The sequence below is a fragment of the Molothrus ater genome, chromosome 14, assembly GCF_012460135.2.
Source record: "Molothrus ater isolate BHLD 08-10-18 breed brown headed cowbird chromosome 14, BPBGC_Mater_1.1, whole genome shotgun sequence".
Taxonomy (NCBI): domain Eukaryota; kingdom Metazoa; phylum Chordata; class Aves; order Passeriformes; family Icteridae; genus Molothrus; species Molothrus ater.
The window spans coordinates 10,058,026-10,084,799 of NC_050491.2; the positions used below are offsets into that span (position 1 = coordinate 10,058,026).

At 37.6% G+C, this 26,774-nt stretch overlaps 1 protein-coding gene across 4 annotated transcripts in view; it reads right to left on the reverse strand.

Moving 5' to 3' along the window:
- STAG2 (stromal antigen 2) overlaps positions 1-26,774 on the reverse strand; it is a 73,074-nt gene that overhangs the window by 33,680 nt on the left and 12,620 nt on the right. For all 4 annotated transcript variants that reach the window (XM_036401987.2, XM_054516346.1, XM_054516347.1 and 1 more), the window contains exons 2-4: positions 3,006-3,150; positions 2,322-2,400; positions 1,086-1,247 (exon numbers count right to left, since the gene is read on the reverse strand). In XM_036401987.2, the coding sequence (XP_036257880.1) occupies positions 1,086-1,247; positions 2,322-2,400; positions 3,006-3,049 (285 nt within the window). In that variant the 5' untranslated portion in view covers positions 3,050-3,150. The remainder of the gene's footprint in view (positions 1-1,085; positions 1,248-2,321; positions 2,401-3,005; positions 3,151-26,774) is intronic.

Consider the following 26,774-nt stretch of genomic DNA (forward strand, 5'->3'; position numbering starts at 1 on the left):
GTTAAAAATTCATGAAGATACAATTACTGATTACTGGCTGAAGAAGTTGCACACAGAGCAACAGTTAGAGAAGTATTGCTTTTCCATCTGCTTTGAAATAGAACAAAACCAGTAACGGGAGAATCAGAATTTCTCTGTGCAAATACATCCAAGTAATTTGTTCTTGTTCCCAGCTGTAAGCCCTGAGAGAACTGCACAGCAACCCAGCTTCCTGCATGTGTAATACAGGAGCTGCAAACTCCCCATTTCCAGTGCTAAAGATAGTCCTTCTTCCACACTGCCAGGAGTCACATGAGTGAGTCAGCAGCAAAGCTTCATGGCTGACAGGCTTACACTTATTACACTTTAACCCTATCTCGACTGGGAGACTCACAGCCAAGCTAACACTTCAGTTACCTATCTGAATATTTTAAAAACCAACAAAAACAGTGCTGTATTTCTTATGTAGTCTGACTTCCATCCTGTTAGTAAATGCAGTGGGGGGAGTACCTAATATAGACACTTGAAGGGGTTAAATCTACCCTAACTTGACTTGGCCAGAGTATATTGCTGCACTGCAATTGGCTGGAATTTGGGTCAGGAAAGTTAAAGAGGAGCCTGTAAGTTTTAGCTAGTGATTTCACTTTGCATGAGAGAAGAGAAGCAACTATTTATTTTCAGATAATCTAAGCTCTGGATGCATGTAAAAACTACAGATTCTTGTTAAATTCTGTGACAACAATAAGTCTAAGCCACATTTGTATTTAGTTACCACCACACATGAAGGACTTTAAAGTCATGCAATCTAAAATAACCTTTCTTTGGTCAGGATACCAAAAACTTATTTTGAATTGTAGTACAAATTTAATCGTTTCATATGTGATTATTCATTAATAACATTCAGAAATGAAAAATCAATTCATTCAAATTCAAACATCAACAAAGCAAAAACCACTTTATTTTGATTCTTATATATAAGTAAAAACAGCAAATTGAAGGGGAAAAAATTACTTTAGACTTCATTTGATTAAAGTGCATGTAGAAGAAAATATTGTTATATTTAAATTGTATCTACATCCAAGCCAAAGAGCTATCCCAGGTCTTACCTGCATAGCACTCTTGCCCATTTTAACTACTTCAAAGAGCATCATGTTTTCCACACCATTCTGTTGGTGATGTCCATTCATCCGATTCGGACCACCGGGTTTCCCTCCTCCGTTTCCACTTTTTCCCTTCTCTGCTGGTCCTTTTTTTCCTTTTTTACAGGTCTGCAAGCACACACACAGAGATTTTATTTAATTAACATGAAGTATTAAAAAAAAATCATTATCCATACCATGAAAAATAGGGGCAAGGCCTTTGATTTTCAGCAACCATATTTATTACATGTCAGTGTATCTGTGTGTATGTTTATGTATATATAAAACAAAAATTAAAAGTTGAGAGCAGCTGATCCTGAGTGATACAAAGACCAGCAAGAACTCTACAGGTTCCTCCTTCCCTTATTTAAAATCTTTAAGCAATTAAATATGTGATTAGTGATAGTGTACAACACAGATCTTTCTTGTGTTTAAATTGTAAAAGAGATTTTACATATTTCCTTTTAAACAGCTACGGCAATTTCCTTAACATATCACAAAGTCTCCTCTGCAATTCATTAACCTTTTGTTTTTTCATTTGACTAAGTTGGCAAGTGGGGGGTGAGGAAGAGCAGACAGGTGTGTTTGTAGAAAGAACATAAAGTACAAATGACATGACCACAGTGTAAAATCCATCAGCACCTCTCCACAAGCAGGTGCTCTGCACTGGTGCAGGCTCAGGGGTGCCCAGTGAGGGTCACAGCCCAGGCCAGCACGGGAGGGAAGGAGCCACACGTGGTGGCTGTGTAGCCTGTGAAAGGCACATGGGAGGACAACTGTCCCAGGAAGGGAGGCAAGGGCTGGGAACTGGGTTTAGACCTCCCACCCCACTACTGTAACCTCCTGTCTGCAACCTGTTAAAAAAACTCTTAACTGAATTATTGTTCTGTTTGCTTTTCAAACTAAAAACCACAGAATATATGATGAATTTAAGTATAGGATGGAAAATATGCCAAAAGACTGATCAAATCAAAGCTTATCCTTTTCTCCCCTGCCTCCCTTATGCCTTCAGAGCACTAAGGAAATATCACAGGAACAATCAAAATGAAGCATTTCCATGCAAATACAAATATGAACTCTCTTCACAGAACACTTGCATTTTCAGAAAATATTCCTTCTTGCTCATTCAATTTCAAAGAAAGTGCTAAAGTCTTCAATTTATAATAGTAGAAATGTTTCAGTATCCCTAAAGAGTGAACATACTTTGCCTTTGCCTTGTTTTTGGTTTTTTCCTTCAATATCCTCAAAGTCTGTATCTGAAGAGAAGTGTGTTTCAGACTCCCTGCAAGGATAAAAAGACAAACCACTCACACATTTCATCAGAAACATTCTTAAATATACTATATAAAATCCCAATATGTTCTCAGTCTAGTAAGTCAACACCAAAGGGGATGAACTGGATTCATTTGGTCTGCTTAAAATAATCACTTTACTTCTCTATCCAAAAGCGTAATTTGTACCCAATTCTAAATCTTGAAAACTCAAATGTCAGTTTCTTAAAAATTGTGGGAAGACAAAAGGCTTAGTAAAATTATGTCAAAAACACCAAGGAACTGATGCCTGAGGGAAGCCATTAATTTGGATTTAACTAAAGCATTTGGAATGACATATTTTAAATATTAAGTGACTCACCCCAGTTAAGGGCAAATATTTCAACTACTTGATTTAAAATAAAGTTTTTAAAATATTTTTTTAAATCTGATTTAAGTTACTGCTGAATTAATACTCAATAAAAATTTTAAAATGCTTCTACCAACTTCTCACTAGAAAATAAAAACAGAACACCATCCTTTATTATGTTTCCTTGTTTCCAAGAGAAAGTAAACCATAACACAAAAAAGACACAATACATTTACAAACAGAACAACAAATTTTTAAAACACTTACTGAAGGAGAGTAAAATCAGTTGGTATTTCTGGAGCTGCTATCATTTCTTTATCATCTTCTGGAACACCACTGTATTAGAAAGATATTCAAAAAGCAGTCTGAAGTGCAAGCTTACTTTTCTTTCTTCCTTTGTAGCAGACAACTTCTAGAATGAAATAAATCAAAAAATACAGTGAAAATTATTCCACATATGGAAGGATAAAGAGTTGGAAACACAGAAAATATAAACCACACTATCATCTGTTTCTAACCAAGCTTTTCCCCGTTTTAAAGATTTTGAGTCCTCTCATGATCCTACTACAAAGTGACTCCACAAATGGTAAAAGCATTGCAGAAAAATAATAGTACAGAAATACTGTAAAAAAAACTCAACCAAACAAAATGTAACAATAAAAAAAAAAACCCAAAACCAAAAAACCAACCAAACAAAAAAACCACCAACCATCCCACATCTTCTGATTACGATGAGCAAACTGGAATAGTTTTCATTAACACCTGTAAGCAGCTAACAATTAACACCAGAACTGACCACACTAGGGTAATTCTAGTTCTAGTTGACCAAACCAAAACCAGACTTGATGTTGAACTTGAAGCACAATATGTGTATACTTCAAGATATTATATATAGCAACTTTACATCTCCAACTTGCCAACTTCCATGTAATTTTCCATAAATATAATCTCTTACAACAAGTTCTTATAACCAGCTGCTTCACAACTCCATGTCTTCCAGAGCTGATAAACCAGACTTAAAACAGGTTTAACATTTGAAGCATTTGACAAGACTCTTAGGAGTATCAAGGAAGATAACACTATCCACATAGTATAAAGGAAAACATTGGAAACACAATTGTACTAGCAAGAAAACTAAAGACTGTGAAATACTTGTTTTAAACTTCATTATACTACTGTTCATTATAATAAATATAGTTTTTTCTCTTATTTTTCCTATTATCAATGGGGGGAAAAAAATTTCCCTGGATACTTCAAGTTTTAGCCATCCGCTAAGTTTTCTGTGTCACTGTGCTCCCCAGGCTAACTTTTACACAGAGAAATTAAGAAAGTGTGATGTTCAGGTATTGTAAAGACAGAATACCAAGGAGAAAAACCTTCAGGTCAGTCTGCTGACTCTACAGCTTTCTGGAGTGATTAGGTATTTGAGGGAAAGATTTCACTGTGGCATGCTGAGCACACGTTGCTCAAAGTCTGGAAGCTCTGCTCCAGAGACTGCATTTCAACCGAGCGTGTGGCAGAGGCTGGACAGGTTTTCTCCTGCAAGTGCTTATTCTGAATGCTAGGGGACACTGTAGCTTCCAGATTTAGAGAAATGAGAGAAACCATAAACTCTGAACTTATTAAGTTCTCTTTCTTCACATTTCACATAATTACATTAAAGTAGAGAACCACAGTGGAAATAAATAGTGGCAAAGGCAGGGAGACTCAAGATGATCAATCTCAAGACAGGCTGCATCTTCCATCCAAAATACAAAAGCATCTTCCATCCAAAGCACAGCAGAAGGTAAAAAGCTTCAAGAAAAACCATGCTGCAGAATGGCAGCACCCTCTGCCACTGCATTCCTCCCTTCTCTAAAGGCACCACATGGGCACACGACCAATGCACTCCATTCACACTTTCTGTAGCAACCCCTGCCCAGCCACTCACCATTGCAGGCTCTGCCAATTCAGTATCATCCAATCAAAGTCCCCACTAAAATGGGCAAAATACAACTCAAGTATTTTTCCCTGAGATTCTCAAGTTAAACTGGTTCAATAGCAGATTTCCAGAGTCAAGCCACAGGAAACACAAGACTGCATAGCCACCAACAGGGGAGGGAAGGGTAAAATTCCCTTCTTTGGTGGCAAGGTGCTATTATACCATCCAGGCCATCTGTGAAATGCCCTGCTCAGAAGCTAACATATCGAAAAGCTTTACACTTTGGAATTGTTTTGTGTACTTTGTGTTTATTTATCTCTTAATATTTACTTTTATTCCAATCAGCAACTCGAACTTGGAAAAAAGGACACACTTTAATGACTTGGTCATCAGGCTTGGCACCTGCTCAGCTGTACAGGGAGGGGGGAACAGAAAAAAGAAAAATGAACAAGAAAGATTAAACATCTACACAAGTTCTTTTTGAGGCCTGCTTGTGATTCAGTCCCAGTGCAAAGCAGAGATGCAAACTTCAAAAACCACCAGTTTCAAGTTCAACCTGTCTATCAATGTGCTGGTATTTGATTCTTTCTAGTTTACATTTTTCAATGTTAAGAGGCAAGACATCTACTAAAGTGACAATCTGGATCCTTACAAGCAAATTGGCTCCTTATATGAAACCCAAACATACCATCCTACAAAATTTTGCAAAAATCTCAGTAAAATCTTATAATCACAGAAATTAAAGAAAAAGCTCAAAAACTAAGAAAAAGAATGGGCAAATTATTAGAGTACTTGTTCTCTACATCAAACAAGCCAAATAAATCAGTAACAAAAGCTGTCTGCCATTTACACCAACTTGAATTTCTTGTCAGAACTGTTCATCTTAGTACAGAGACCACAAAAGATGAGAGGAAACGCAGCATTTGTCAGAATCACCTCCTGGAACAGAACAGACATATCAAGTTCTTGCTGAAGCATTAACTACTGAGATTCATATTTTTTGTTTTTCTTGAAGGTAGAACAAACTTAGCCCTCATGTGTGCAATTATATACTGGTATTCTGGAAAACAGAAGCTAGAGATGAACACCTGGCAATGGTGTACAAAGAAAGAGTGTAACAGATCTCAGGCATCAAGCTTAAATTCCAGCAATGAGCAAAAACCCCCTTGCATTTGTTCTACTAGAGAATAATCTTACAAGATTTGCACATATCCAGAATGCTCAGCCAGCAGGGTCAACCCAGTCCAGTAAGCCCCTTCTGGCAGTGGCCAAGAGAAGCTGCCCAAGGAACAACACTACTTTCTTTAGAGCAAAGTCTCCCTGAATGCCTTCCAGGCATCCAGAAATAATCTATGGATTTTGCTGGCCAGAGAGGTTGTCTCTATACTTCACAAGACCTTATTTTTTCCATTAATATTTCCAAATAGTTTTTGAACTCAATACTCAATGGAGGATCTTCCATCCAAGAACTCCCACAGCCAAATTCCATACTACAAAAAGGCATATTCTTTGCCTTGAATTTATTACTTTCCAACTTTATGTCATGTTCTCTTGTTCTGGTATGGGAGAAGAGTGACACCGGTCACTCCTCAAGATCCTTCATCTCATTAAACACCTTCTGGGAATTCAAGACTACTGCCAGCCATGTCTTCTTCATGCCCACACTGGATGACTCATTCAAAGCATGTGGTTCAGGAAGTCAATAAGGAAGGATGCTTATACGAATAATTTTCCTACCTAAACTTTTTAAATATATCAACTTCATCTATCACAGTGAAATCTGAAAACAAAGAAATTAAATTCTTGCACATGTCATTCCAAACAGTGCAAGTCTACATTCTCTATTAAATGAGTTCTAATAAACAAATTGTTTTAAGAACTCTAGAAAGTTAACTCTAAACTAAACTATCAAAAATTAGCTTTTGAGTTTCTTTTTTGGCATGTTCACAGAATTCTAACTTTAATTTTCCCAAGCAGATACTGAAACCTCTCAAGCCTGTGAAAACTTTAAAAGGCATTCAACTTTGTGAACTCATAATTAAATTATTAACTATAAAAAGAAAATGTATCCTGCTGAAGGATCACAAGGTGGAGCTCTAGCCTAAAGCTAACTGAAGAAACTCCAAAAGACAGGTCATCCAGAGGTTGACCTAGTTATTTCTCTGCAATAAACTTTATAACAGATTGCTAAAATTGCAATAATATTGTAGCACATTTCCTTTAGATTTGTATTTAGATTGTTATGACACCAGAGGATTTCTTCATCTTTTTGAAATAAAGGCACATACATGTTTGACTGCAATGACTCTTACAAAGACAAAAATGCATACAGCTACTGTAGTATGACTCGTCACAGTATTTGGCTTTCAAAACAAGCAGAAGGATTTCAAAAAACATTGTAAGAGCAGAAATAATGCATCCCTTTATTGTACCTTGCTATTTAGAACTTTGCTAACAAAACATTACTGAACTAAAAACCCTACTGGAACAACAGGAGCAGTCCAGCAATAGTAATCATACATAATGCTCCCAACTATAGATGTAGGACGGGTTCCTACTTAAAAGAATTTGACTGTTAAAAGCAAGAGGCAAGCATGAAACACTATTAAAACTCCAAAAGCATATTCACTGAAAAACAGATTTAAACCTTAAAGGCTATTTATCCCTATTACATAAATATTTAGGTATGGTTGTGATTACTCAAATACACTGGTCAAATGTTGACTCTGCCAAAAGTGGACAGAATTCCCCAGCACAATTCACACAGTAACACATATGCTGTCATCAGCAGTTGCTGAGGGCTACCTGCCCTCCCACAATGCCTGTTACATGCACAGATCTATTAACACAATTCAGTGAGCAGTGTTTGCTCTAAGATATACCTAATTATATATGTATACACACACACTATAAACAATCACAAATCCAGTCCCAAATGTTTGTGTTTTGCACACTTGTGTAAATGCAGTAACTCCAGTGTTACTGATCAAGCTCACTGTGAGGTTTCAGGTAGATGGGTTTTGGTTGGGGAGTATTTTCTACACAGCCTGTTTACTGTGGTTGCTGTTGGATCCTTGGAATCTATCACATGGTAGTATTATAATGCAAATCAGTAAGACAGTTATCATTTTGTTGGGAAGGCAAAGGTGCAAATTTTAAAAATGGCTACATGGCCAGGACAAAGATTTGGGTAATGCAGAATAGGCTGTTCAGAGATGTATTGATTTTTTTTCCTCTGTAATTCAATTAATCACCTGTAAAATCAAGGACCTCACTTAATTCAGAAAATTAGAACTTCTCGAACTATGATGCTGAAGAGTATGGCTGAAGTTCATCTCTGAATCATTTACCGTATCCATGAATGAGAGATGCTGTTGATTCAGGACCAATTATGCAGCAGCAACAGTTAAAATGCTAGTCAGATAAAATTTAAATAAAGGATCAGAAATACGTCCAGTATTTTCCCTTAACTCTTTTATAAGAGAAAGCATCAACTATATTATACCTCTCACCCCTTTTCCTGACAAACTAGAATGTGCCTAACCTTTTGTTTGATTAAAAAGGGTTAGTTATTCAGGGGAAAAAAAAGACAAATCTGCTTCTTCATATTCCTTTTGCTTCTGTTTCTGTAAGTGGACTTGTAAGCAAGATTTGAGCAAGTGCATGACATTCTCTATAGACCTCAAAGAGTGTGTTATTTCTACTAATAGTACACAACCTAGTATTTCAGCTGCCAACAAGCTTTGAAGCAATTCTGCAATTTGAGTAAAATACAGAAAACATACTTCAAGTGTAATTCTGTGATGTGACTGTACTTTAATATTAGTTATAACCATATCAGCAGTTTTGATCATATTAAGATAGTGCAATCAAGAGTAAACAAAACAATAATGCAATTAATACCTTTATCTGTGTGGTTATTTCTGTACTGTTTGCTTAACAAATGAGACTTGCAATTCCTTTACAGAAAGACCTGAACTAGAGACCATCAATCTACATCTTCCTTGCTTACCAAGAGAGACACGGTCAATATACACAGCACCAGTCCACTGTGCCAAAGCCACTGAACAGTGAACATGTCAACAAAGAACCTAAATGACTGAATTCACACAGCTCTTATCTTTTCAGTCTCTTTCTTCACATTTTTTTCCCTCAACTTCCAGCTGTTACACCCCCTCCACACACTTGGGACCATACATCCCTCCATCTTTCAAAACTTTTTAAAAAGCCATGTTATGATGGTTGTTGATTTTATGCCATCACTACAATTTTTCCCCTGGCCTTTATTAATTTTTTATAACATTTGCTCTTTAGTTCATACAAAAACTCTGCTGAATAAGTGGGAAAGAGCCATCTCAGAACATGCTTTTCCAACACCGTGGGCTGTTACTGCAAGCAGTAGGTTTTCCTTTCCTCTCTCTAAACACACAGCAAAGTTTCTGCTCATTCTGGCATTCAAGCAAACCAGCAGCAAGCAAATTATAAAACCAAAGCCATTTCCTTCCCCCATGATTAGCCCTCCATTGGATCAACCGACTGAATCAACTCCTCCTGCAGCCACACAAGTCACTGGATGATGCAGCAGGGGCAGCTGAACTCTACCTTCTCAACAAAGGCAATGAGGAGCTTTGCCAGGGTCAGAGCATCCCCAGCAGCAGCAGAGCTCTGCTGTGACACAGCACCTCCTGCACCAACGAGGCAAACTGCAGGCCCTGCATGGTTCCTGCCAGGATTCCCACCCTTCTCTTGGGAGGGGCCACTGCCAAGCCTGCAGTTCTGTGGGGCTGAGCAGGCACCAAGGCCCCACTGGCCCACCTCACACAGCTGCCAAGGGAGGAGCAGCCCTGCAGACAAGAACCATGCCTGGGACACACACAGCACCTGTGACAGCACCTTCTGTCTCTGAGCTCATCAGGCACCTGCCCTGTCCCAGCTGTCTCCTCAAAGCATTCTCCCTATTCCTTTTCCACATGCATTTATTTCTCCTCCATTTTCATTATACAGCAGACAGCACAGTAGCTACAGAGCCATCCACCTCTCACCACCCCTCAGCCAGAAGCCAGCTGAGAGCATCTGAGGACCCCTAGAACCTGAGGGGGACAGCCAGGAAACAGCCAAGAACACGGAACACAGGCCCCCAGAGGTAATGCACACACTGGTCAACACAAAGCAAAATTTGTTTTCACAGTTCAATGCTATGAAAGCAAAATCTTAAACAGGCTTTATTGAGGGGGAGAAGAAAGAAAAAACAAATTTAAATGGCATATGAAAGAAGTCAGGCTAAAATTCAAAGTGAAAGTTGAGACTTTACCCCAATTTTAGAGGCTTGAAAAGTGAATAATATACAAGGACCTTTGTGGCACCCTAATAAGTCTGCCAATCTCAACTGCACCACCAAATAATCCTCCTCTCATTAAAAGTACTTTTTTGATTTTTGCTGGTTTTATTAAATATGTGGAACAACTATTACAGAAGGAAAAGAGCTTGCTACAGTGAGTGCTTCACAGTCATAGGATTGCTCATTAAAGTACCATTAATAACATCCATATCTTTAATGAAGTTAAATGCTATTTTGAAACATAAGTACACTGTTACTGCTTGAGTCCTATGAGGTTTTAATAGTGGCAACTAGTAATTCACACTGTCCAGTAAAATGTGGCTGTAAAACACTCAATACATGCATTACAATATCTGAAAGATTATTGAACTGTAAAGTAATGCAACTATTATGCTTATTAAAGGGGAAAATACCTGTGTTATTCTCTAATGATCCTGCCCAACAATATTCCCAAGCTTCGTTAAAACACACCTGAAATTCCCATATATCTTTTAAATGGTTTGAGTTTGGATGTCTTAAAAAACGCAAAGGTAAGATAACAAAAGTAGAAGTTACACCTCATTGTGTTTGTCACATCTTTCCTTGCCAAAGAAGAGATTGCTTCCAGATGTTCTAGTCTGACTGTGTGGAAAATTAGGCTCTTAGGAAGAATAAAAGCCAAGTCAGATAACAACCAAGACTTGAAAAAAATAAATAAATGGGGGAAAAAGTGGGGGGAAAAGCCACACATGCCTACTTAAGTCAAAAAAGGAGTACTGGTTCATTTATGATACAAGGCAAGCACACCCTCCAGCTGCCTAAACGCCATAAATTTCCAAACTAAACTACAGAATCCAACAATATGCCTCTTCACATACTGATTTCTCAAAAATGTACTTTGCGCATCCCCTCCAAATCTTTGCTCTTGTAAAAGCCAGGGATGAAGACATGCACAGTCCACAGCAAGCAGGTAAACTGCTCCAGAGCAAATCCTTCAGCAGAATTAGCATTGTTCAATGTACAGCCAACAGCAAGGAATCACTTCAGTACACAGGGTGGAAGCAGGCTTTTCCAACTGACACGGCATCCTCCATCTAGCAAGTTCTGGTTTTTGTTCTGCCACTGATCAATGTGAGCCTGCAAGTTGCCTCACTTAGTGGAGCCCCACTGCTTTCTCTCCTACCATATAGATTTTCCTCTTTAAAAAGTCCAGGTCACTAGGGGTTTGTGCCCAAGACTTTGGGCATTTTTAAGAACAACTGTGTTTGATTACAAATTCTGGAGGAGGGACTATACAAGAGCACACTCCAACAGTTTCAGCTGCTATTCTAAGATACAGTCAGTATTAGATGGCTGAAATAAGGGAAAATCCTATAAAATAAAACTACTGAAGAGTGGGAAGTAAAATCTCTCAAGCACATCTCCCAGTCAGCTTGTATCAGCCCAGGTCACAGCACACTTGGGATAGTCCTTGGCAGAGCCCCCTGCACTCCCCTGCATGTTGATCCCAAGCCTCCCAAGATCAGAAGGCAAAAAGAGACCAACTCTGTTCTATGTTTGGTCAGCTCAGATTCACAAGTTTATTAGCTGAAGCTTCACACCATTCAAAATGTTTGAACTGGCTCCAGACAGTAACTAAAAGATACTAAATTCACCACAGAAATAAATAGAAAAGAATATAGACACAAGCCAAAAGGTGTTAGTCTTACCTGGACCTTTAACTTTAAAACAACAATAACAACAACAAAAAAATTTTAAATGGTGGGGAGGATACTTCATTCACTATAATCCTGTTCTGCCCAACCAGCCCAGGCTTTTTTTTTCTACCAGGCCTGGGCTACAGCAAGGCCATCACTGCCCAGGGTGCCCTAGGCCACCTGCAGGGCCATGGCTGCTCTGCACCCAGTGCTGCGCGCTCTCCCACCCACCCCATCCATCACCCACAGCCTCACAGCAGCACTGGAAAACTAATTCCAAGGGCAGCTCCAAAGACTGCCATTACCTTGCCATCCATGCCCATCCTTCCCTGGCCCAAATGAAAATCTATGTCATCAAAAAGGAAAAGGAGTATTTAAGAAAAAAATTAAAAATATTCTGCCACATCCAAACCAAGCAGTAGGAAGCTAAAACCTAAGCCTTTCCTAAGTGGATTATGGTTCTTTCAACAATCAAACTAAATAATCATCCTTACAAAATAAAATTCAAGCAAACTACACACGTATGCAAGAGTTGGCTTTGCTTCGAAAACAGAAGAAATGAAGATAAAAACCTTGTTATCGCTCATTAAAAACTTATCTCAGCAACTCTGCCAACCTCAGAACATCTGTGCTCCATACATCCTCAGTCATAGCTTAAACATTTTTAATACCCAACATTTTGTTCTTGTTCTCCCTCATAACATTTGGGCTAAAAGCCCAATTGGTTTGTTCAGAGATCTGCAGTGCTGAATACCAATTTTATACAAAGCAGTAGTTGTGATGTGCACGCCTCTCCCCCATCCGATCTAGAGAACTGAATATATCCACAATGAAAATTTTTCATAACCCATTAATTAATTAATTACTGGACAAAAAAATATATTATCACCACTAAGTCTAAACACTACTCTCCCCTTTTCCTTTATTCATCCTAAAACAGATTCCTCTTAAAATAATTTTGTGAGAGAGACACCTGGCACTGAAACCTCATGTATGGAGACCTAGAGTTAACCACTGACATTCACTGAACATCCAGAGGAAAGCAGCCTGGCCACCTGAATATGTCTTAAGAACATTGCAAAAATATTGGCATTTCAACTCTGTAGTTGCTTACTTGGGGCAGGTAAAAAATTAAGCGAGCTGGGAGTGCTCTAACAAACCAGGCCTGTTTTATGAAAGCTAACATGAAAAAGAGTATCAAACCCAGGTTATTTAGAGACCAATCTCATTTTCCCAAGTAAGGTGACAAATATTGAGCAAGTCTTCATGTGTGTAAAGTATTCTGAGAAAAGGGTAATGAAATTTGTCCTTTTGAAGTTATCTTCCATTATAAGTGCCTCTATTACTGTGCAGGACTATCCTTTACACAGAAGCATCCATTCTACACAGACCTAAAATATACAAGTAGAGCTAGTTAAATCAATCAAAATTAAACCTTTAGTTTCTTCATTTAATCTTAAAAGAAAAAAAAATCCATAAAGCTGTACCCCTACATGTTTGCTTTCAAGTAAATTCATCATGTAAATAAAGCTAGTAGCTCCCTCCTCTTTCAAAAGATAGTTATACCCTACAGCTAAATTTATATTATGTTGAAAATTCACTGATGACATTATGCAAGTACCACAATTTGTAGTAAATATTTTATTTGAGCCATGTTCAATACAATGAAAATATTAAAACTAAAACTATCAGACTTACCAACTCAGCAACACAGTAGAAGCTGTTGAGATAAGGTATTTACTTTCAGCCTTTTTCCTGTATTTTCTTTACAAAAAAAAAAAAAAGAGCAGTAGTGCCAGATGTCTCTTAAACAAGCTACATGTGCTATGATTTCTCCCCCTTCCCCCACTCCAAGAGAGGCATTCTGGAGCAGGGTGTACCCTATAGCACCAGTGAGCTGAATTCCCAACTGCCCCACGCTCCTGGAGGTGCCTGACACCTGCAGCATTTTTGCAGCACCTGGAGGTACCAATCCCCTCAGCTCCAGCACATGGAACAAGGCTTGCAGGCTAAATATTGCTTTCTTTTTTCTTCCTTCCAGCTGAGACAAAAATGCCATTTTGGGCATAGGGAAAGAAATCCAGTGATTGTTTTTAGCCAATGTCACACACAAAAAGAACATCCTTTTTTAGCCATCACAGTTCACCAGCTCCTTCATCACAGGGCATACCAAAAATCATTTCTGCCTGCTAAATGTTAGTTGGTAAGTATGTACAAAAGACAGAATAAGGTTACATTGCAGTGTTGACTGAATTTACATCAGCTACAGCTTAGCTTGTACAGCAGTTTCATAATCACGATTTTGTGTGGCAAATTCAGACACAGTTAATGCTGACCAATCTTCTAGGATCCTTATCAGGATGCTTTTGGGGAGGGGAGGAGCTTGGGGGGAGAACTTTACTAGACTGATAATTACCATTCCACTAGAGAAGAAAAAAAAAAACCACCAAAAAAAATCACCCCAAAAAACCCCACCAACCCAACTCAAAAAAACCTAAAGAAACCATTTTGTATGCTCTGGCATACAGTCAGATCTATTGATGGCAATTCATCTGCAGTGACAATTAAAGCTAATATTCTGAACTTGCAAACAGAGAAGACTGAAGAGCTGACAAATCATCCCATCCTGCTGGGAGGGTATGGGGGGTAACCTCTGACAGAGGGATGGAAAAGTCAACTGCCACAGAGAAAGCCACCAGAAGACAACTAACAAATCTACAGTTGTCCAACAACTGCATGGAAAGATACTTTGTTCACCATAGTTTCTGCTTTTAACTTGTTGTTTGAACTGTGTCTTCTTCTTGTGGTTTTCAGTTTATGATAATATTTGCCTTATCAGTTTGCAATTACCTCTAATTATGAGAACAAGAATGGCCAGAATGCAAGTGCTGTATCTCTCACCATGTCTTCCCCAACAACTGCTGCGGTTCTGCAATGATCTGCATTCCTACTCCTAGCACAGGGTTCTCTGTTTTGTACCAAATACCTGCCCTCCACCTCCCCACACTCAAATCAGAAACAGGTAACTCAGCAACTGAGAACACAACATACTGTTACATGTTGAGTTTTTAAACTCTCATTCTCTGACATATCTCAGTAAATCAAAATTCCAAGTATTTTGAACAGGTGGACAGAAGAGGGATTTTTAAAAATAGGCAATACCTCTTACAGAGTGCTTTGATCTTTCTACTCCATTTTATGTTGTACACTGATGCAATGCTGAAATAACTCAATACATTTTCTCTAAACACATATTTAATTTTCTGAAATAGAATTTCAATCTTGTTGAATCCCTCATATTAAGTTATTCAGTTCTCCTAGATACCTACTCAAGAGCAGTGTTTCTTTGACTTAATTAGTTACCATCAATGATATAATTATTTATTACTCCTGTGTTGAACTCAGCAGGCTCTGCTCTTACTCATGTCTAACAGATTTGGTTCTCCAATTACTTCTACCAGAAATCTGTGATCACCACTCAGGATTGTTACATCAAATCATAACACCTAATGGCAAATAACTTTTTAACGAGGTAAGATTCTGCAAAATCATTTACTACTTACAACAAGTTCACAGCTCCTGAACCATGATTTGCTTACAAAAGAAAACTTAATTACATGCAGTTTGTCAACACAGGGTTGGGCTATATATTATGGGAAAAGGGAAGATATTTAAAATTCGGTAACTGGATTAGGATTCATGCATGTTTAAATACCTGTATACAGAAAATAACCTAGTACGCTTCAGTATCATCAAGTAGCAAATTTTTTCAAGTTATCATTTTAATGCCCCAGGCACCAATTTCAAAAACACTGGATGAACAATGAGCTTGTTCTACTACTACACTACAGTAATCTCTTTACATTACTAATGCAAACTGCCAACTTTGTGTTCTTACTCAAAAAGTCACTTACTGTTTAGAACTGCTGTGGCAATAAATCAGCAGTTTAGGATTCTCATGCTGTTGTACCACTAATCAGGATTACAAGTATAATATCTTGTTTCAACAGAAATGGAATTCAACACAAGCATTCCACTGAAGTTAGTATCACCTGACAAAGTAGCTACAACATAATGTTTAGTTACAGCAACACAATGCTCCAATTGAAATGTATTTACCATCTCTCCTTTAGGTTGCCCACATTACCTAAATGTAATCACTTTTAATGTTTCAGAGTATGGTTTAATTGCTCACCTAACATATGTTAGAAAACTCTCATTGTTTTGGTTATGATCTATTACACAAGTGTCAAAACATCGGTTACTGGTCAATCACCTGCTCTGGAGGAGTAACTGTACAAACCTTATTGAAACACACTCAGCAGGTAAGTCTGGGAAGACTCAAACATCAATAAGCGAAATTACATCTTTCCAAGATTTTTCTTCTCCCTATTTCAGCATCACTGACCATTGCCTAAACATGGACATAACATTAAGAAGAGTTTATGTATATAAATCAGATTCTGTTTGCAGTAAGTTTCCTATCCCCCACAATACACGTGGCAGGGCCATTGATGCATATACCTGGATCTTCTGTGATTCCATGACCTTGAAAGGCAAGACTATATTCCATGCAGAGGATGCTTTCTGGGCATCTGACTGCCTTGGTCTTGAAACAGTATAGAACAATTTCCAGCAGAAGTTAAGAAGAGGTAATATCATTCAATCTAATTGTTAGACAAGAACATTTTTATCCGAGTGTAAATCAGGTCTGGCAGTTGTTCAGCTTGACCTCCACTTACTATAATCTTGCCCTAGGGTATGAAAATCCTAGATCATTAAATGCTACAAATTTAGTCTTGCAAGCAACCTAAAGTGAATCTACAATCAGAGCCACAGTTTTCAACTGCTGTTAAGTGTTGCAGATAATAGTGATAATGGATAACACAATGTTAAATTGGGCTTTTCTTTAGCAGATTTTAGGTTTGGTTTTTTTGTGTTTTTTTCTAAGAAACACAACTGCTATCTCTATCCTTAGTATATGATTTTTATGTCAGGGTGTTTTTGAGATTAAGGGAAAGTAACTATCCTTTAAATTCAGAGACCAAGACAAAAACAACATCCTGTTCTTTAAAATTTAGATAGAGAGATTTCAGTTGGAAGTTTTTGAACTTTTTCTGAGAAAAGATGGGTTAAGACAAAGCTGCCCACTTCTTTCAGTTATGAGAAACATTTTTAAATGCCAACTTTCCTACAATTCTCTAGACAGTCAACAGACATTTTAGGAACTGCTACCAATTCATTACTGTGAAACAGATGCCTGCCAAAAAAATTAATTACAGAACATAAATTTTATTACTATGTGAATTAACTTAAGACTTGGTATGCTAAGTGCAAAACTATCCCAGAACTGCAGATCCTGGTATAATACACAGTATACTAAGAAAACAAGGTAGAAGGAAAAAACCACCAGAAAGGTACGTAAGCACTTCTTGCAGCTGATCATAGCAAGATAGACCTGCTAGGCCACAAAGTAGTAAAATTCCTGTTGTGCAAGTGTTAGCTGCAGGGAAGGAACAAAGGTAAGAACAGAGCCCAGCACAGAGGGAGCCAGGCAGCAGCACCGAACCTCTGAAAAGGTCAGGGAAGATGGATGAAGGCCCCAAACAAGCAGCAATTAGCTCCTCCTGAACTTAACTTACTGGTAAGGAAAGGTCTAAGGACACAGCTGGAGTAGTTGAAAGACTAAAGCATGAGAATGGGAAAGTCACAGCTGTTCAACAGCCAAAGAAAATCACAGCACACAAACACCATCTGAGAAATGAAAAAAAGCTTTGCAAGACCCAGAGATATCATTTAATTTACAGAAATCTGCATAGGTCTCCAAGGCAATTAACTCCAATTAACATCCATGTATGTTAATAAGAACAAGACAGCATAGCAAGTGTTAAAATTTAGATATCAGATATTAGTACTGAATTTACACACAGTAAACATATCACCAGTGACAAGCTCTAAATAAGCCTTTTCACTCTTGTAGCAATATCTAAAAATAGTAGTCCATCAAAATTGTTGTTCACACAGCTTTCTCACAAACAAATGCATAAAGCTCTTAACACCTAGGACATAATTAAGCAAATAATCCCTGGCATTTTATGACTGCAAAAAAATCCAATCCACAAAGGATACCTTACCCTTTTTTTAGGACCAACAGAATGTCCTCAGGACTCTCTGTACCATACACAAATACACATCTCTTCCTTCCAAGCAAAATAATTGTATAATGATTACAGACTACCAGGATACATTCTGCAGCAAGAAAAAGTTAATCATTCTTTACATTACAGTATGTCTGTATTTAATTCTGTATTACAGCCCAACCTGAATATACACATTTTAGAATGGCAATCACAATCCCCTAAAGCCCCCCAAAAGAACATTTAATGGAGAAAATTAAAGTTGCTTCAATTGATGTGTTAAGCGCTGAATTGTATAAATTGAGAATCTTAACAATGTCAACAACCTGACTTTCCCAAGAATTAATACCCTTAGTTTAAATAGAAGGAAAAACATCCATTTGAAGAGAAAAAGACAATTGCCACACACTATTTCCAGAAGCAGATACCAAAATATTTTCATGTCCTCCAATAACTCTGAAGAAAACAAAGTGCTCATCAAGCAATTCATTTATGTCATCAAGCATTTCACTTCACATCTGAGGTACAACCTTGGAGCAACACATGCAGCAATTTCCAGCTCAAGGAATCTCTGAGTACTTGCTGGACTGCAATATCTACAACCCTCAAGCACTGGCATAAAATTATACTATTAAATGTTTCCCCTTTACCAAAACAATGTTCTTGTTCAAAATTGCAGCTAATATTTGCAGGGGAGAGAAGACAAAGAAGTGCCCTGGCTGCCTATTTAAACCACATCTCTCACCAATTAACACATCAGGGTACATGCACTATGACAATTCCCTATTCTGAAACTAAAAGACAAAATACAAGTGTTAATACTTACCATTCCCCAAATCCACATTAAAATAACACAGTAAACAAATCTTTTTTATTATTTACTAATACATTAGATGATTTAAAACATGTGCCTCTCCCGCACAAGTGTAATGTAAACTAAGTATCACCGTATGGTGTGCTGGAACAAACAAAACCATCCAAAAAAAAATTAAACTATCCAGGTAAAAATACCATTTAATGCTTTCTATACCACACAGTCTCTAATGTGCAATGACATACTACTTCTCAGCAGTTCTCATATAGGCTACATGATGGCAAAACCTAAACATTTTTATGTGATTTTTTTGTTTGTTTTCTGGAGCACACAAGGTGAACAGGGGGTCAGGGGGTAGAAAGAATATAAAGCATCTACAGATTAACTGATGACTAGAAAAAAAGAACTTTTATCTTCCTCAGGAAAATGAAGAAAATGCATTTTGTATAGAAATTCATTTTGTAAAAATCTATCAGCACATCTGTCAGCAAGACTAAGAAGTAGACAGAACTCATACTGGAACAATGAATACAGGAGAAACATCACATGGAAAAAGTCCACAAAAACTAAACAGACTGGAGAGAGATCTTTAATGATGAAAAACAATAGCAAAAAAATCAGACATGAGAAGGGAAACACTTTGTAGTGACCATGTTTAAATATTCAGCCCTAATGGCTGCTAATCATATTCTGTAAGCAGCAGGATCAGAGGTGTGAGGCTGCAAGCGCAGTAAATCCCCAAGGAAACAATATGTCTTCAAGATGTTCTCTTGAAGCTGCTTGTGGTTGATTGAAGCAGCATCAATAACAGGGATGCACACCCAGGTAGCAATGCCCCCCCACTGCCAGGGAGGGAATAAAAAGTGAACAAACACATGACTTGGTTACCTTCTCAGCTCAAAGCCACAAATATCAAACCAGCACTACTGCAGTATTCCAGTCTCTCAGTCACAGTAAAGGAGGGATACACAAACATTTTGTCATGAGTGGAGAGAACTTATTAGTAAAAATCTTTGTTGAGCCACAATTGACAAAATTCTCCTCTTTCACAGGAAATACTGGTATCTGAGTATTTTTAATCCAGACCAAATTACTCATGAAGAGTAGTTTTTAAAGAAAAACTGATACAATTATAATTCATTATTTTCCAGTCATAGGAAAGTTTGAGAGGTTTGTTTCACAAGTGACACCAGACACAGATTATCTGTGCTCCAATGAAACACTTCGAAAGCCAAAAAAAAAAGTGAACACAAAAAGCCTGAACAAAACTATAAACCTGGAATAAAAAGTATTCATCTTCCTAATCTTACCTCAGCCATTTTATAGTAGACAATTTTTTTTTTTTTTTGCTTTGGCTGCTCCAGTGCTGACTGTATTTTCATGTGAGGAGCAAGAAAAAAAGACATTGTAACAGATGATATCTAGTTCTTCAAAACCTTCTTGAACATTAGCATATAGACAGCACTCACACTTGCATGCCTACTTATCCATCCTTGTAGCACAGTCTCCTTTAAGATCTCTTACCCATCAGAAGAAAATCAAGAATCAGGCATTCTCACAAAAATTTTAAGTCTCATTTTAACATGTGACAACTGCTATGAACTCCTGGAAGGCTTCTGCAATTCCCAAATTAAAATCCTACAATTGTGTGGAATATGGGCAGTCCAATTATAAACCCATCAGCTGATTCACTGGTGGTTCTAATGCCACAAGGAGAATGATGTTCAGGGAAATTCACTTGGAGAAAGTGTATAAATTCAAAAATATTGTCCCCCATAAATATTTGCAAATATATAACCATTATCTTTTAAAAGGCAGCTTTTTAACTATATAAGCTCAGTCCTTAAAACAGGCTGTTAACCTAACAGTCACCCCTCAGACAAGGCAATCTTGTATTGCTCCCTGAAAAAGCCAAAAGGTTGACACAAGTGTTCTCAATAAATGCTGTAAGACAACAATTATTTTTTTTAAATTTAAGGCACAAAATTGTGAAAAATACTATGGAATCTTCTAGTGGCTACCTCCTGAATCTCACACACTATTTGTGTATGTGAAAAAGCACCCAGCACCCAGTGCATGTAATTTTTTTTTTCTCCACAGCTGGACACAAGTGCAGTATAAATGCTACTGACAAGAAACTGGAGGATCTTTTAGCAGGATGTGAGTTTTACAACGGACCTTTAAGCAAGGTATATTGCACAAATTTAAACATGGTTGGTCAAAGCATAAGGAGCTGCATGACTCTCCACTATGGTCAGTCTACCTGGGGGTTTTAGGCTACCCCAAAGTTAAAAAACTGAAATGTTATAGCTCATCTCAGTTTCAAGCTTCCATCACTAAAATCATATAAAGGAAAGAAGAGTGAGACCACCAAAGCTCACGCCTTCCTTTTAAATTCTTCCCTTAGCTTTGCAAGAGCTGCAGTGCCCATCTGACTTAGCCCCAACAAACCCCACTTCCCTCAAGAGCTCAGCAATCCACCTGCTTGCCTGTTCATTTGTGGCTCCAACAATCACTTTTCTAAGCTTGGGTTTTCACAGTCCAGTTTATGTAGCACAGATTATTACACACCCAAGTTAGATCAGAAGCAGTAATGCACTTAAAAAAAAAGAGACTGTTATGACCTGAAAATTTCTTACAAAAATTTATTAATGAGTACAATCCTGCACTTCTCACTGCAAAGTAATGAATAATTTCAACTAAAGCTGTTGCTTTGAAAGTGTTTGCTTTTCACCCTCTCCATCAATATATACAAGAACAAAACAAAATTTAAGTTCAAGGACTGCTTTATGAACTTGAATTCATGACTAAGAAGATTGTGGGCCTTCACAATCTTACAGGTAGGCTTATCTGTAGAAGGCTAAAATGTTTTCTTAAAAAAAAAATTAAAAATCCTTTGTAACACTGCACAGGAAACTGCACATCTAGCTTAAGAATTATGAGTGACCAAATCAGGGAAAATACTTTATTTCTCCCTTTCCAGTCTTTTGCCCTAACTGGTATTAAGTGATCAAGTCTATTCCATAGCAATGAACAGGTCCCCAAAGCCCCAGGGTGCCCCTTACACTTCCTCTGGTTTAGCAGATTTTTTTAAAAGGTCCTGGTAGAGTTTCTTATGCCTTGTCAGTGGCAGTGGTTGATGTGCACCCATTAGCCTTCATCTCCATTACTGACAACTCCCCCCTTCCTACCTGTTACTCCAAAGACCACTTACCTCACGAGATGAATTAGCAAACATCAATGCAAGAAAAAAAAATTAATGCAATTAAATAGGGCAGCACTACCATGTCTTGCAGAGAATTCCAGAAGACAGAGGAGTTAACAGTGTTAAAAGACAGATGCTAATCATAAACCTAAATATCTGGGGGCAAGAATGAGAGAGCAGGAGGAAAAAATTAAAATGGTATGGTTAAAGAATTACTTCAGGAAAGTAACTGCTACCAAATTATGATCAGAAGATCAATATTCTGCCATTATGAAATGGACTGTATTTACCTACCATATATTTCAGTATTTATTAAGTAAAATTAGCATTCTTTAAGTAAAATTAGGCTTTTCTGTAGTATCTTTTGTCTTTGTTTTAATTAAGCTCTCAATGAAGAGCAGTTTAGTAGTCTAGTAATACTTCACAGTTATTAGGAAGTTCAACAACAATACAACCTATGAATTTCATTTTGTACCCCATGATGCAATACAAGGAGACAATGCACACAACAGGTATGCCCACCTCTAGTGTCAACATCCACAGTCCCCAAGCAACAGCACTCAGGGGAACAATAACCCAGCCTGTTCCAAGCTACTGCACAGCATTTTCTGAACAAAAACCATCTCGCTCCAAAACTGAGCCACCAAGGAGTCTGAACACAGATTAATTTACGAGACAGTCAAAAATTGCAGCATGACACTTCAATCACACCATCTTCCAGGCTTCTGCATGAACATCTGCCTTCTGTGCCAACAAGACACAGAAGCACACCCAGGAGTCCTTTGAGAGTGATACCACAAGTGTTTAGACCTGGACAAGTATAAACCAGTACCAGATCACACACTCACAAAACCCTGATGTCCCTAAGACTGAGGCCCACAACCACATTTCTGCAATTCTGCATTAACCAGACCTGTCCTGGCCAGAAGATATGTGATCCATCATTAAACCTGCTGGATTACAGACTGATTTTACCAACAGGAAGAAGAAGTCAGCATAGGAAGAATAAGTCAGCATCTTCCTAACATGTAGGTGTGGCATTTCTGATTCACTGACACTTAAGAGTGCTGCCAGGCCTTAAGCACAAGAGGTGGGCACTACATATGATAGTTAATTATTTTATAATTTTAAAAAGTCTGAAGCAATACTAAAAGCAGTATTACAGACAATGGAAATCTTTCCTTTTCATAGTACCAGTTGAATTTTGTGCTTTGGAGGAAAGACTGTCAAGAATGCAGGAAGAGAAGACACGTAGAGAACACAGCTTCAAAAGTCACTAAAGAATTAAAATACAATAGTATTTTTGAAATAGAAACCTTAACTTATAAGAGTAGGACCAAGTATCTCCAAAAGTAAACACCTTATTTGTCCAATAAAACAAATATAGACTAAAACAAACCAAAATAATGTAGTATATGCCCAACTACATTTTCCTTAAAGGCACTCCTTACTGCCATGAGTCTGCATCTTCTTCAATGCTGATTTATCATTATACTTTATCATTAAAATAGTCTAAACCAGTGTTTTCTTACCACTTTTGGCAACTCTATTTCTCAGCCATTCATGTTTCTCTTAACATAAACAACCTATTTTGTTCTCCTTTTGAACTCATTCCATGTATATCCATAGACAGACATTCCTTAGCATCACTTTCTCAAGATTTGAGGATTTAGTAACAACACAGGTGAAACACATTTTTTAAGTAACTTTTTTTGCTTGTTGTTTATTACCATAGAAGATAAAAACTTCTGATTCACTACAATATACTATTTCAGGATGTGACAATTGCAATAATTAAAGTTTTGCATGATGCCCACATCAGCAGTGATTTTACAGCAATATGCAGCTTATACTGTTTGATATCTAACGGATTAATTCAGCCATTTACAGGTTCCCCAAAACACGTGAAGAATCCTCCTCCATTTCATTTGGACTATAATATATTCCCAGATTAGTGGCTCCAGAGAACCACTTAAATAGAAGTAACACAGATATCCCCATGTTTCTAAGACTCATGTTCTATGATACTGTAGTACACAAGTCCAATATATGACCTATGAAACAAACCCTTCAACTCTAAATTGTTATGTGTTGTTATTGTTAAGTATTTTGTACAGAAGCTACCAAATCTAAAAAGTTTAAACCATTATGCCCTCCAGCAGTTAAAAGGCTTTACACCACTATTATTGAATACTGAGAATATAAAACACATTATACAAAATGCAGTCTACAACTTAAGCATTTCCACCATTCCCACTTACCTCCCTATTTCACAATCTTTGCCTTTTCTACACCTTCTCAACCCTAACCCTAACCCTTGCCACTGACCTGCAGCAAAGGAAGCTGTTCAACAGTAACAATTTGGCCAAAATCTAGTTATTTCAAATTTTATTCTGTTATTCCTTTCACTTATCAACTAAGTGATTCAACATTTATACCAGTATTTGAAGAGATTGCATTAACTATCCTTTTTTTTGCTAAACAATGAACAAAACTACAAACAATAATCATAGTAGTTTGATAATACAATAAAATAGATGAGTTGCTACTGGAAAAAAGAGCTGTCCCACTGCCCCCTTCTTGCACTTACTTCTGGCTATACTTCATAGTCAAGGGCACTTGTCATACTCTGTTGAGCAACAATCTATTAATTTCTTTTCAAATTAATTAGCTTTCCAACAGTTTAATAAGCTGAGCTGGCTCAACAAAAGAGTCCTGTGGCTGGTGCAGAACAGCTCTTTTGAAAGTCAGTGAGACACTATGGCAGACAAAATCAACTGTCCAATTCCATCAAAAGCAAACAGATGTCTGTTCTGTTCTGGTAGCTACAACTGCTTTAGAAGTTGCCATCCACTGCTCCAAATCCAGCCTACTCTCTCTGGCTATGGCACCATGAGGAATATTTAGTACAACACCCAAGGGCCTCTACCAAGTGTTACCTAGCCAGCTATGAAACAGAAAAGCCTGGCCCCACATGCTGTTTTTCCCACAGTAATGGAAATTCTTAACTCGCTCTGGTTTGTGCTGTCTGAATAAATTCAATGTTCTGATAAGCCAACAGTTGACCACCTTTGCCTAAAGCCTACATAAAATGGCAATGAAAGCAGCAGACATGTGACAGAAATAGGAAACTGTTTAATTCCTGCAGAAAAATGAACCACTAACTCATTTTACCAAGTACAACCTGGAGTGGTCTCATCTAGGTTCTCTAATCCATTACTATTACAAAGTTACTTCAACACATGAGATATGATCAGAATCTACCATTTGTCCATGCAAAGCCAGGAGCAGCTTTATTCCAACACAGAGAGCACTCACCACTGAGTAGTTCAATACTCCATGAGTATGTAATGAGAACTAGTTCTAATTCCAATTATTTTCTTCATTGATCTATGTAGTTTCTACAAATAATGCTATTACAAATGAAAAGAAAATTTTCACTAACTTAGGAAATGTCTCTTTAAATTCTCTGGTAAAAGTTTAAGACAAATAAACCCATCCACCACTTACTTGAGTGTCTCCAAGATGGAACCCAATACAATGGCAGAGTGTCCTGGCCAGCTGTGGTGCAAAAAAGGGGCTGGTTTAGCACACTACCACACCTATGCTAAGGACCCTGACCTCAATATTTCCTCCTATTAATCCACTCTGTTTCCAGCATGCAATTCACTGTATAAACCTCTTTCATGTTTAACTCACAAAGCAAAACTGGAATGACAAAATCTTAACACTTAAGCCAGAATTGAGGCCACATTTTAAAAGGATGTTTAACATGAAAACATATCCAATCCAAATGGCAAAAACACACATTTATCACTTCATGCAAACTACAGTTGTAAATTACACGAAGAAAACTATTTTATTATCTCTTCAAAATAAAAAGAAGCTGTAGAAAATCCGGCTAACATAAACTAAAACAAACTATCTGTAAAAACTGCCACTCAGAAGGGACATTTTTATTAATTATAAATCTGTTTGAAATCCATACGCTGATATTTTATACACTGCTGCAGCAAAACAATTCCCTACATCACAGTAGTCATTTAGAGCTGATCAACAGCATCCACAAAAAACAATGTGACAGTAATTTTCAAAGTAAAATATGGGACTCCAATAAAAACATCCCCAGCTGCTTTAGGTTTGGTGCTGCAAGAACCTTACAGTAATTAAAACACTACCAGCTTAATGAATTTGTCATAGCAGTTCCATTTAATAAATACCAGTTAACTGAAAACTGGCATTTACAATGCCAAAACACAAGTAGGGTAAACCTTAGTAACTTTTACAGGAATTTTCAACCTAACTATACATTTTTAGATGAATGATAGCTCTTAAGCAGCAAGCTCAGAATGAACATTATTCTCACAGCATTACTTGTTATGAATATGCTACAGCTCCCCAGACTGGAAAGAAATAAACCTTAATACTGCAGAAACAAAAACCAACACCGAAAAGCTTGAAATACCACACAGAAAATGAACACAATGCGATTCCTTCCCACAGTCAGCATCCTACAATGCAGAGACCTCCTGAAGAGCAGCACTGCACTCCATCAGTAACTCTTCTCTACACCACGTGAAACCAGAAGGGCACAGTGACAAAAAATGCTATGTTAATGAGATGATACAGATTATTCTTACTATTCTAGTTACAGTATTTTGTTCATTTGACATAAAAAAATAGGGGTCATAACTGCCTGTTATTGATTTATACTGACAGAAATTAGGCTCAAATGTTAAATCAAGATTAGTTAATATTTGCAGAAGAGTTTGAACATACAAAATGCTATGTAAGTAGCCAGTATTAAGTCTTCCCACACACTCATTCTGGCATGCTTCCAAGCAGGGAAGTCCCACAGAAACATTTCAACAGCAGTAAGGAGAAACGGAGAGCTCAGGCAACTGCAGCTATATTCACAACAGTCCTTCTAAGGAGCACCTGCAGA